At 42.3% G+C, this 13,675-nt stretch overlaps 1 protein-coding gene across 2 annotated transcripts in view; it reads right to left on the minus strand.

Annotated features, from left to right (window-relative positions):
- pax5 (paired box 5) overlaps nucleotides 1-13,675 on the minus strand; it is a 59,921-nt gene that overhangs the window by 16,281 nt on the left and 29,965 nt on the right. The window contains exons 6-7 of one of the 2 annotated variants that reach the window (XM_082535468.1): nucleotides 12,992-13,092; nucleotides 5,179-5,311 (exon numbers count right to left, since the gene is read on the minus strand). In XM_082535468.1, the coding sequence (XP_082391594.1) occupies nucleotides 5,179-5,311; nucleotides 12,992-13,092 (234 nt within the window). Of the gene's footprint in view, nucleotides 1-5,178; nucleotides 5,312-12,907; nucleotides 13,093-13,675 lie in introns of both variants that reach the window. The other variant, XM_082535467.1, reaches the window with a different exon arrangement.

Consider the following 13,675-nt stretch of genomic DNA (forward strand, 5'->3'; position numbering starts at 1 on the left):
TTGGGAAGATGGCCCCAACTGACCGAGTGCTCAGTGAATACCTCAGGCAGCAGAAACCCAAGAAAGAGGAGGGAGACGAGGAACCATCATGGAAGGACAGGCCCCTGCACGGTATGTACCACCGGCAGATAGAGGAGGTGGCTGATATCCAGAAATCCTACCAGTGGCTGGACAAAGCTGGACTGAAAGACAGCACAGAGGCACTAATCATGGCAGCACAAGAACAAGCTCTGAGTACAAGATCCATAGAGGCTTGGGTCTATCACACCAGGCAAGACCCCAGGTGCAGGCTGTGTAAAGATGCCCCAGAGACAATCCAGCACATAACAGCAGGGTGCAAGATGCTAGCAGGCAAGGCATACATGGAACGCCATAACCAAGTGGCCGGCATAGTGTACAGGAACATCTGTGCCGAGTATAACCTGGAAGTCCCGAGGTCAAAATGGGAGATGCCCCCAAGGGTGGTGGAGAATGACCGAGCTAAGATCCTGTGGGACTTCCAGATACAGACGGACAAAATGGTGGTGGCTAACCAACCGGACATAGTGGTGGTAGACAAACAGAAGAAGACGGCCGTAGTGATCGATGTAGCGGTTCCGAATGACAGCAATATCAGGAAGAAGGAACACGAGAAGCTGGAGAAATACCAAGGGCTCAGAGAAGAGCTCGAGAGGATGTGGAGGGTGAAGGTAACGGTGGTCCCCGTGGTAATCGGAGCACTAGGTGCGGTGACTCCCAAGCTAGGCGAGTGGCTCCAGCAGATCCCGGGAACAACATCGGAGATCTCTGTCCAGAAGAGCGCAGTCCTGGGAACAGCTAAGATACTGCGCAGGACCCTCAAGCTCCCAGGCCTCTGGTAGAGGACCCGAGCTTGAAGGATAAACCGCCCGCAGGGGCGTGCTGGGTGTTTGGTTATATATATATATATATATATATATATATATATATATATATATATATATATATATATATATATATATATATGAATTGAGATTTAAAGGAAAATTGATTAAAACCAAACTGCAAAATCTTTCTCACAGTGATGAGTGATTTCAATTAATATCACTTAATGAAAAGGGTAAGCAGTGTTTTTATTTTACTAAATCCTGCAGGAGCAGGGCATCCTTTTTTCCTTTTGTTTCCTCCAGTCTTGTTTTCCATCTCCTGGCATCTATTAATTTACCAACTTCCCCCGTCTCTCGTTACCTGAATCTCCCCTTCCTTGCTTTGTCTGTCACTTGGTGGATAGGATATATAACTGCATTAGACTTCATGACAGTGTGTCGACCCAAATAATTTCTCTATGTTTGCGCGCAGTAGACATTGGAAGTGCGTGGAGAGGGTGCCCTCCATTCATCATCATCATATACACACACTCAACCACACACACATGCATCAACACCCTCCTCCTGCCCCCTGCACACACACATTTATCATCATCATAAACAGCTCGGATGCTAACACCATCAATCCCATTCACTTCCCTTCCACTTAACCACCACTAACTAAGTGAGGAGGAGGAGGAGGAGGAGGAAAGGGGAACAAGGTGGGAGAGGAAAATACAGAATATAAAAAACAAGAAGAACAGAAATAGCAAAAAGCAAAAAAGAGCAAACAGGTACGAGAATAAGAGAGGAGGGATATGTGCTAGAAGGTCAACAGCTGTAGTAGATAAATATTTGTTTTCATGAGACAGTGAGTGAAATGGTTTGGACATATGACCGGGAGGGTTAGTTGATATATTAGAAAAAGGATGTTGAAAAAGGAGCTGCCAGGCAGAAGGAAAAGAGGAAGATGAGGCAAGGTGGTTGACATGCAGAGGGTTGGTGTGGCACAGGTGGAAGCTAGGGACAGGGTGAGATGGGGACAGATGAATGGCTGTGGTGACACCTAAAGAAGAAATTGTTGAGTAAAAACAATATCACAGTATTAGTTTTCTCCATCTCCCGTATAAGTAACCATCCTGCACTCAAAAGTATTTTAAAGAAAGTATTAAAAGCTTAATTCAGTCATCCGGTATGGCAACCTGGATTTATAATGTCACAATCTACTATTTTATTTATATTTTATTTAGTATTTTATAAACTGCCTGTACATTATATTTGTTTGAAATGTATGGTTCATACATTGAATAAAGACTCAAGAACATAGACTGTACAGTAAAGATGGACACAGGAGATTGGCATGAAGTGTAGCCAATGCTGAAATGCTTTAAACTAGCAGTACCGATAATGACCAGCAGAGGGCAACTCCTCAGGTCTGATTGTGTAGAAGTGTGTAGAAGAAAAACATCCCATCGTTCAGTTTATTTATTACTTTTTTAAATGTTTTCCTCACAAGCTTCAATTTTTAATAGTATTTTTCGATACAGCATGATGAAATAAATTATGATCTATTCAGAGTACAATAACCAATAAGCAGGATGTGCTTTAGGGATTTGCTACTCTTGAATTAACAATTCAAAACAATGTAGACCTGCAGTGTGGTTTTTCAGTCAGATCTATGCCTTGCTTCTTTATGAGTTACACAAATACACATCTGGTCAGTTTTGTGTTGTTTTTTGTGTGTGTTTTTTTGTTTGTTTAGTAAGTTGTTGTTTATCCTATTTAATATCACACTGAATAACCCCTAACCCTAATCAAGCTAGCAACTATTGTGAGCATTAGCTTAATAAAGGATCATTTTAAAAGACCAATAAAGAATATGAAACTGCAGAACAGCAGTCCACACACAAACAGGCAAATTCTAATGGCTAAGCCAATGTTACGTAAGTGGACAAATCATTAATTGTAAAAGGTCCTGCTCTGGTCAAACAAAATTCAGCCAGTAAAAGCAGCACACTTGTTTTAGTTTGAGTATCTTAGAAAAAGCGGAGCAGGAGACTGGCAGATGCATTAGTCTAATGTCTGCAGTGATGCAGAGCCTATAACAGGATGTTGTGGAGAAGAGAGTCGAGCGAAAAGCAAAGCTGTGGGTAGTCAATGAAAACTTGAGGATGGATGGATGGATGGATGGATGGATGGATGGATGGATTTTATTGCAACCCATCAAATATTTGTTGAGCCATTTCACTCAACACTATTTAAAATATCTAGTTTCATAAATAAAAGGTCTGAGATCAAGGAAGTTGAATGGCTGGCAAACATTGTCATGTCTATGGATAATGTGGCCTCCAATTACATTTCAGCAAGTATACATAGATAAAAAATCCCAACTGTACATGTTCCCATGCTAGGGAAAGTGGACAAATGGAGCAATAAAAGAAAAACAGCATTTATGGTCCTTATCAGCAAAAAATGAACATCTTAAATCCTTTCATTTTTCTGTCCTCTTTACTTCCTATTTCCTTCTGCACCTCCCTCTCTACTTGTGTTTCTCCCTCACATATTGCTTCCCCACTCCAGCCTCTATCTGTCCCTCCCCGCCTCCTCTCTCCTGTCTCGTGTAGTAAAGTTTTTCTCTGTGTTTGACGCGACAGCGAGGCATTAGTGCAGACGGGCTACTCATCCGCTCAGGGTCAGTGCACAGGGCAAGGAGGAGAAGGAGGAGAGGCTGAGAGAGAGGAGAGATGGACTCTCTACAGCCCAACTTAGAGGGGGCAGACAGGGCCAGATCCTCTGAGGTGTGTATGCATGAGTGTGTATGTACACGAAAGTGCACACAGCGTATTTGTGCATATGTTTGCCAGTTGTATTGATGTATCTGTTCTCCACAGCTTTCCTGCAGAGGTCAACGAACAAGTACAAGTCTCCTCCACGCTCACTTGCAGCTACAGATGAACACACATCCTCTGCCTCTCTTACTCTCATACTGTCTGCCTATCTAACTCTCCCATTTCAGCCAGCCATCAAAGCAACACATGTCAAACCTGGAGGGATCAAGCGGGCACAGTGTGTGTCCCTTTGTGTGTTTTTGTGCTATAGTAGACTGGGTGAAGTTCAGGATAAAATAAAATGCCCTACAGATTTGGAAAGACCTTAGAATTGAGGGATGAGAGTGTGAGCGTTGCTCTACAGCATGTGTCCAGTGTATCACCACTTCAAGGATGCAATAACATTGCGTCAAACACACAGACGTCTGATCCCCTTAAGGGAGCTCTATTCTCAGGGAAAAAACAGGCAAGGAAATGTATGCATAATATTCAGAAGGTGTGTGTGTGTGTAACAGAATGTGTGTGTTTGCATGCATAAGCAGAAATGGACATTTTGATCTTGCTCTCTTTTGCTCATGCTCTCCGTGTCTCGCTCTTTCTCTCTTCCAACACGAGCAGGTAATATTCCTCAGTGGTTTCAGGCGGCAAAAACGAGCCCATTCCCAGATATCCCAAATTCCCAGCTCTATGATTCCCCTCATTACAGATGGGAGCGTCAAAGCCTTGTCCAAGTGCTCCCTGGTCTACTCTTAATTAACCACTGCCTCTCCCAGTGCCCCTAAATGGAAAAGGAGGAATAGATGAGGCTCTCACTTTTCATCCATCCTTCCACCTTTCTTTTCCTCCTTCCCTCTGAGTTTCCTTCCTCCTTTGAGATCCAAAGCGTTAAGCTCTTTAAGCCCTGACAATTTTGGAGCTCCTGCCACTGCTGAGGTAGACTTAAAAAGCCTTTACTTTACTCTCTGGGTGTGTGTGTGTGTGTTGTTTAAATACGACTGTCAGAGCTCCAGCTAAAGCTTGACTCTAAAGTATAAAACACCAGAGTTTTGTCTTCTGACTAAAATATTTTATGGAATTTTTATGTGTGAATTATGGGATTGTGCAGCAATAGGTTAGCAGTTTTAATCCTAAAACTAAACAAACCCAAGCAATCTTTTAATTCTCTCTTTAAAAACAACAACAAACATTCACATTTTTTTCGTGTAACCAAATAGGAGGGTAGTAATTATAAAAGAATTCAAAATCTCACTCTTCATAGTACACATGCACTACTTTTTTAGTCTCTTTCATACATTAAATATCCACAACAGATCATTCCTCTAAAAGGCAAGAGCAACATGAAGAAAAGAAATGTGTACAGAAACTGATTGGAAACGGGTCATTACCAAGTGAAGCTGAGGTTGGAAAAAATAACTGAGTACAAAACTTCATGGAAAATTAACATTTATATGAAAACCCTTTATTTAGTCATTTCAAAATGTCTCTCAGAGGTGAAGTTAAGATTATTAGCTAGGTGTAACTTTTACCTGGAACTAGTGAGTAGGACTGTGGACCAGAGACGCTGGCTCCTAACTCTGCCCCTGTGCCCGGATTGGCCAAACTGTTCTTCATCTCATCCAGTCCTCCTGCTAATGAAGCCATGGCTGAATAATCTGACGTCTGGAAGAAAGGAGGAAGTAAACAAAGGGTAAACTTATTAACAAAAATCGAAAACAACAAGTACATGTTATGAGGCTAGCTTGTTGTTAGATCTAACGCGGATGCAGTGTTTGTTACATCCTGCTACATTTTCAGCATGCTGCACTTTCCTCAGAGCAGAGAGCAAAAGCGCTTTAGAATGAACACAAACTCACAGACACACACAGACTCACACGCACATACAGAAACACACCTACAGCTGAGAGTTTATTGATCTGTTTACAAAGACAGGGATTTACTGTACAACCAAGTCCAACAGTCTATAACCACAGGATCAGCTTGCTCTTTCTCTTCATCCCTCACACACACAGGATACATAGACACCCGTATATATATCCACACATACGCGCTGGCATTACATAGACCACGGCTAACACAAAGCCTCTTGTCTCCCCAGATACCAACAACAATAAGAACTGTGATCATCTCAGCACACCTACACACGTTCTCCCAGTGGTGTTAACCCAGCATACACACACACTGCAAAAACTTAAAAAGCACTCAGAGAAGGCTGAAGTGACAAAACAATATGTCACTGTCTGAATGTGCAGTTTCTTTAGAAACAAAATAATATTGAAGTTTAAAAAAAGGAAGGCTGAAAAGAAATAAAGAAACATGTGATAATGTGATCCAAACAAAAAAACAAAACAAAACCCACAAGCACATGAAAGGAAATTAGCTTAACTAGCAAGACACACAAAAGAAGAAACCCAGAAAATACAACAGTATGCTCGTACAGTACACAAATGTCAAATAACTCACTGTCCACAACATGGGTTATGATCTTTGGATCATACGGACACAACTTTGAAAGAGGTCTTTAATAACCCAGCCTGGCTGAAAGGCAGTGAGATGGGTGGATAATGGAAACTGTCCGCTAACCTGTGTTTGACCCCAGCACAGAGTCACGACCCATCCATCCTCATTTCTCTACTAGACAAGTGTGTGTGTAATTATGTGTGGTCCAGACATTACTCATCATGCAGGGACTTAAATCACTGTACACAGTGACTTACTGGGGACTTACCTCTTATTGGGACAAAATCCCCGTCATGCAAATGATTACATTTTAAGGTGAATATATGTCTTTTTTGTAGTGTTGGGCAGGTAGGTAAAGGTTAAAGTCATGTATTGACCTCTGAAGTCAGAGATACGCACATTGCCGTGTGTGCAATAATAATATTAATAATAATAATAATGATAATAATAATAATAATAACGAAGGCTGTGCAGAAATTGACACTTTAAAAAAAAAAAGGTTGGCTCTCAGCATCAGGGAGTTTAAGCTCATCTGTTCCTTAAAACGCAGAAAAGGAAGTAACATCATAAGTAAGTCAGTGCAGAAAAGAGGTGCACTAGAAATAAAAATGTGGGGCTTACAATAAAATATTTAAGTCCATTCCTTGGTGACTTTGAGACAAGTGATCATATAAATAAACCTTGTATTACAGCAACAAGCAAATGCAAGCAAAGCATACAGGCAAACACCATTCATTACTCTGTGGCCACAATTAAGACTGTGTGGAGTAGTACATTCAGTCGTTTGCTCATTAAATCTGTCTGTTGTGTTAATTGACTACTGCGAGGTAAGCTTTAGCTCTTTTTTTAGGTAAGAGTTCATGTCACATGAATGTTTCTGCAGCAGCGTTTTTAACCGGAAAGCCATAATGACTGAGCTAACTAAACTGCTCTCAGTCAGCTTCAATTAATTTGTGTATGTACTAAACAACCCTACTCACAGTATTGGAAAAGAGACACATATTCATCCGGAGTTCGGCAATTAAATATAAGCATATAGTGTATGATTATTGAGGGGTGGCTTAAAAAAAGCTTAGTAAGTTGGTCATTAAATTCTCCTCCTGACTGCATTTTGAAGCACACTCGACCAACACACTGAACCTCAAACTGTTCCCACTGTACGAGTAAATAAAACTGAGCAAATGAAATATTGCACTTTATCGCATGAAATTCCTTCTGTAGCTTTTCCTCCCATTCAGTTACTACTGACCTGTGTGTGTGTGTGTGTGTGTGTGTGTGTGTGTGTGTGTGTGTGTGTGTACACTAATGACACCAATCAGAATTTCCTTTAGGTGATGAGGTGAGAGTTTTGCACTGACCCTTTTAATGCGTCTGCATCTGTGTGTGGAGGTGTAAGTGTAGGCGTGTGTTTGTGCTCACTGACCTCTTAAACACCCCTGTGCTCGTCAACACACAACACAACCACTGGACTGTGACCTGCCAAATAAGAGCTTACGCAGTACACTACACACATCCTCCCTCACTCTCTCTCTCTCTCTCTTTGGACTTCAGACACACTTTTAAGCTCTCTTTTCTCTCGCACATCAAACACATCACACACATCACACCTGTAGTTTCTTCATCCAATCATATGAGCTATCACTGCTCAGCCGCCCTCCCCCCCTTTCTCTTGGCCGCTCTCTGTCTTATTATAATGGTGTCTAATGTGTCCATGTATCCGTGTGTAGATGGGGGCCAGGCAGCAGCAGCACCAGAGAAGAAGGGGTCTGCCGTGGTAATTGGCCATGATGAAGTTTGGCCAGTGGGGTGACAGGCCCGCTAAGGAAGATGGATCATTCTCATTCGCCCCCGTAAATGTTGTCAATTCCACCGCTCATACAGCGCCATCAGCCCTCATCAAAGAGGAGGGACGCAGCTGCCGGGCCATGGAGGGGTTGGGGTTTGGGGTTGGCGATGCTGATGGGGAGGGGTTATTTGGGGCAAGATGGGAGGAAGCAAGTAAAGGTGGCAGGAGGGGGACCTGGCAGATATAAAGGGTCGCTATAAAGAAATAATAAGGAATAAGGAGGAGACAGGAAATGGGGCTGAGATGGAGGGAAATGTTAATCGATTGATAAATTAGTGGGATAGAGAAAAGAATGTAGAGCAGGGCACTCAGCAGCAGCAGCATCCCACCAATATATGGTAATACTGAGAACTTGGTCATTTTTAGTTTTTCTTCTGTGACCAATGAGTTAAAGGATTTGAAGTTAACTAACTCACAAACTTTACATTGCTTTGAATCCTAAGTCTTCACATTCTTGGATCTGTCACCCAAAGTGGACTCCCAGGATCAAATTTCACTTCATTACTCCACTAAAGTTACACATCATGGACGGCACTCACTGTTTTCAGCGTTTTGTTTTCATTTTATATAAATGCAGCATGTTTTTTAGGGTATAACATACACAATTTCTCATTGGTTGATTATTGCTGTCTGCTTCGATGCATTTTCTCCTTTCTTGTTTCGTTAACTCTGTCCTCTAAAGGGTTAGCAGATAGCAGTCCTTTATCATAACACTTTAACTCTTTAAAAGCAGCTGCACTAAGTTTTAATCTCACTCGTTCTATCACTGTGTCTCTTCCACGCAGCAGCTTGGTCTGCTGAGTCAGAAATGGGACAGATGTGCCCAACCCAGCCAGAGACACACGCATAAACACAAACAAGCACACAAATACACACACAGACCGGCCCTTCTGTACCATTTGCATAATAGTATTTCCTATTTTCACCACTTCCAAAATAGCTCGTGATTTCTCCATCTCCTACTCTCTCTCTCCCATTCGTCACATTGGCTTGAGTGCTCCTGATGGAAAATTGCTTGACTATAAACAAATACAATTCCCTGAGTGGCCCACAGACTGAGACAGGGATTGTGGGGAAGGAATTTATCTGTGCTCAAACTGAGCGTGGCAGCAAGGGGAGGATACTCATTTCCAAACAGCTCCTTATGAGTCACGGGGCCGCTGTAGGCCACATGAGAGGAAGTTTTTACATATTTTATACTTAATTAATTTATCTAAGTTTTGCAGTTGTTTACTGTTATACTTCTTGTATGCATGATTTAAAAAAAAACGTTTAGTGTAGTGATTACACAATGACGCAAAGTCTGCTGGGTTTTTTTTTTTTTTTTCAAATTTGAGCAGCATGGTTGATGCGTCTGATCACACTTAAATAGTTTCAGTGTTAATAAAAAAATGTTGTGGCTTTGTGCATCTAAATCCAATCTTCACCTGAAAGCTACTTTTAACTGCGTCCAGACGCCCTTTCTGTTACAACCCCACAGAGATTTGTGTCTCCTCCTAGAAACAAAAAGTGTATCTTTTACTTTTCAGTTAAATGTGTGAACCACTACACTCTGGAGCCATCAAATTCAATCTCTAACTGCACTGTGAAATTTCCTACAGGATACTTTAATAAGCTCATGCTATAAAGCGATGAATTTAGCGTTATTTCTAGTTTCCCGACTACTTGTTTTCTCTTGATTTATTATTTGTTGTGTGGGGAAAACATTCTGCGGTCAATGATGAGACGAACTAGCTGAAATGACCTGAGATGCATTCTTCATTTTTGTGTTTAGTGCAGCAGTAAAGAGTAGACAGGAAAGAGGGGAAGACACAAAGGGTCAAGGGGCAGATTCAAACCCGGGCCGCTGCATTTCAGCCACAGGGCATCTGAGCCAAACTGGAGCCCAAGATAGAAATCCTTTTAAGTAAAGAAAAAAAAATCTATAATATCAGTCTCATTTTTCTCCGTCCACATCTCAGTGTAAACTGCTTGGTACTGGGGTGGGCGTTTGGACCCAGGGCAGCACGGATGGGCGGGGGTGCTTGTCAGCCCTGCTGATTTATCACCTGGGTAATAGAAAGTGATTGAAGGGAAATTCAAATGAACTGTCTCTGACAGGCACACATGCAGACACACATACGAGCACGCACACATAAATTAATAGCGGGGCTTAATAGACTACAGGGTGAAGTGGAACAAGAGCAGGAGAGGCAGATGAGATAAAAGCAGGGCTTGTTAGGAAAGAAAGATAAAGAAAAAGGTCTGAAATAAACAGGATAGACGAGTAACTACTGCTGACAGATAAAATAAGATTTGCTTGCGAGCGGTATTGCTTTTGGTCTCTTCAAGTGGGACGAAGGAAGACAAAATAATGAGTAAGCCTCATGTTTTAGTGCAAGAAAGCTAAAAAATAATGAGGAGCTTGACGTAACCACTGAGATTACAGTTTATTAGTATAACACCTGAATCTGAGCCTCTTGCTCTTCTGTCTTTACTTTGGTTTTCACAGTTTTGGACACGTCTTTGTCCGATGCACACACACTGACACGCGTTTCGTAAAAGACGACCCCATACAAAACATCACCAGCAGGGACAAATCTGTCAGGAATGTCAGTCGCAAGGCAGGGTGACCCCCCTTGACCATAACCCCACCAATAGTGGTTACTGTGCACACTCACGCACACGTGTACACACACCTCAGCCCACATACCAAAGAGCCTAAGCTGTGGCTGTCAGCGTTAAGGCTAAGAGTGTCAATCATTCCCAGTGGGAAAAAGGGGGGTTAGCAGAGGTGGAGGACTAGATAGTCATGTAGATTTGTGTGTGTGTGTTTGTGTGCATGTGGTTGTGATTGCTTGGGTCTCTTTGTAATGCACTTCTTGAAGCCAGTTTGACCCCAGTTTGATTCCCCTATCCCAGACACCGACCCCAGTGGCTTGACCAGGCTCAGACAGGACACTGACCTATGAATCATGGGTATTATAGTCTTGAGTCCCAGTCTATAGAGCTACTACAGCCAATCCCTGTCGACCTCTCGCCCTGTGCCACTCAAGTCCCCATGTCGGTCAGAGGAAAGAGAATGGACTAAAAAGCCAAACTCTGCCCTGTAGGTCTAAGGCTGCAGCCTATTTATGCTTCCATATACTCCGACTACTCGGGAGTTTGCTTGTACTCTTGCCCTTGGCACTGACTGAATAAATAAACCAGAAGCAGTGTCAGCTTGAAAGCTCGCTGAAACAAAAATTTCATTTTGAAACATTGGCCAAATATTTCCTTAATATTGACCGTTGGGCTGCTGATTAGAAGGCATCTGAGAAAAGGTAGAGAGAATACAAATGCTAGCTTGTTGTCATTTTGTTATTCAGCATACCACTTACACCTGTCTATTCCACTCAGATTTACATTAATTTACTCCTGAGAAAGGGCGGGAGGTCAATTTAGATGCAACATTAGGACACACAGACACACCCTTTCTCGCTCTCGGTTTTCTTGTCTCGTTTTTTCTCTTTTTCTCTCACATGCAAACGATCACACGCATACGCACATTCCCAAGACGCATCAGCATGCGGACAGCGGCACTGCCGTCCCACCAAGCAGCAGGAAGTGAGGTCATAATGAGAGTCGGGTCAATATGTTCATTAACCCCTGTAGTGTGTCTACATTATAGGAACATCAATAGAGCAGGTCTGACTCATCACAGTGTCTATCAGACCAAAGAAACTCACAGCGGTTTGTCAAGCCAACAGTGAAAACACGACTTGATGCTGACACTTTGAGAGCTCAAAGCAACATGAAAGAATTGGGGAAAAGACAGGATGAGTGAAGCGCTTGGATAGAGAGAGAGCTTTTTAAAATGGGATTATTTGTTGTGCAATGTGACAGCAGTCAGCAACATTGACATGGCATGGCAAGGCATAGCAGGCAGGCTTTTTTTTTCTAAAAACAGAGACAAATATTTTATACGACAGTCAGATAAACCTTAAATGTTAACTGATAAACTACAAACTAATCTGGCTTCTGTACTATGTAAATCCCAAAATAGTCCATTACATTTTAAGCTTTCCTGCCTTACATTTTTTTCACTATCAGCAACAAAAAAAAAAAAAGAAATTTGCACCTGTGTCCACTGGAAAACCCAAATAACTGTCATATTGGTGGCAGTTTGAAACTCCTGCACACTGTCTCTTTAAACGATGTGACTTGTGCCATTCAACAGTTTTGCTCTTATTGATGGAAAGACCAAAAACAACAATGTGTTAGTCTAGCGCTGTTTGCTTTAATTTTGTTTGCATGTGTGGCACGCAACCGTTGAGCATTAGTTCTTGGATGTTTTTATTTGGAGATTCCAGGTTGGTGAAAGTAGGCCGTCTTCTAATCAAAACATATACCCTGGTGTAAAAAAAAAGCGTATGCTTTTTTATATTCTGCTTATTTTTTGTCAGAGATTGTAAATAAAAAAAACACACGTTCTGAAAAGGATGAGAGGCCCTTTAACCTCTGTGCTGCAGTTACACCTACATCCCAGGTAGGCCCATGTATTATTTTCTTGACTATAACCAGAGATTGTGAAGGGCCACGGTTAGCGGGATAAAAAAATTTATGTCTTTGAACGAGGACAAAGCACTTGTTAGGGGGGAAACATATTTGTTGCTTTGGATCTTTTCATGGTCTTGTAAACAGTAAGAAAAAAAATGTCTGAACTCAGCGAAAAAAGACTTACAGTATAGGATGGCTGAATGGCTGTTGTGCTGTGACAGTGACTTGAAGTACACTGCTGTGTCTGGTGGCCGTGAGGTGATAACACAGGAACCGCCACTTCTGCTTTAGTCAGCTCCTGTTTGTTTTTCATGAGCGGTTATCTCCTGTCACAGCTCCTATTTTTCATTAGCCCACAACTACATTCTTGTTGACTCCTAACCTCTTCCCAACCTCAGCCTCAGCCCAGAGCCTGCACGATGCCTCGCCCTTACCTTGCCAGAATCAGGGCTCACATAGAGGTCAGAGCTGGACTGGATTGGACAGGATGGCTGTCTGTCAAAGAGGCGGTCCAATACCTCGATCTGCTGTGGCGAGAATAGCTCCCCTCTCATCTGCTTCCTGAGGAAGTCCCGCCCACTGTGGCCGTGTCCATTGGCCAGCGGTGACTCCTGCAAACCTGCACAGAGAGGACAGGTGAAAGGAGAGGGGTTAGACAGGCTGTAAATGCAGAATTTTTAAGAGAGGAATGATAACTGAAAGGGAGAGGAAATGAGCAAGATAAAAGGAAGCTTTTGCGAGTCTGGTTTATGTTATGGAGGGAAAACCCAGACAGACGGCGATAGAGGAATGAAGGGAGTAGTGAAAGCGTGTGTTGACAATATAAATCACTAAGACAGATGTGGAGAAAGAAGTTAGTGGACTCAAATGAACTCCAGTGAACTGATTTAAGACTGAGCGACTTCATAGATTGTGGAGGCTCAGAGAAAATGGTATACAAATGCAATCCATTACCAAGCATACGCTGTCTCTCCTTCTTGATCTCTAAAAAGTACACTCTCTCCTCTCATATATACACACTTGTCCGTCCCCTCTCGTCGTATCACACATACACACACATCCACACAAATATATATTGCCACGGTATCAGTATTAGACTGTGAGCTCTCGTATCCTGCAGTTATTGCAAGGCTGAGGGACTGAACGAGACAATTATAAGAACTCTGAAGAGTCGCGGCCCACAAATGATTAGAGAAGAGAGA

Source organism: Aulonocara stuartgranti (assembly GCF_965226115.1).
Source record: "Aulonocara stuartgranti genome assembly, chromosome: 6".
NCBI lineage: Eukaryota > Metazoa > Chordata > Actinopteri > Cichliformes > Cichlidae > Aulonocara > Aulonocara stuartgranti.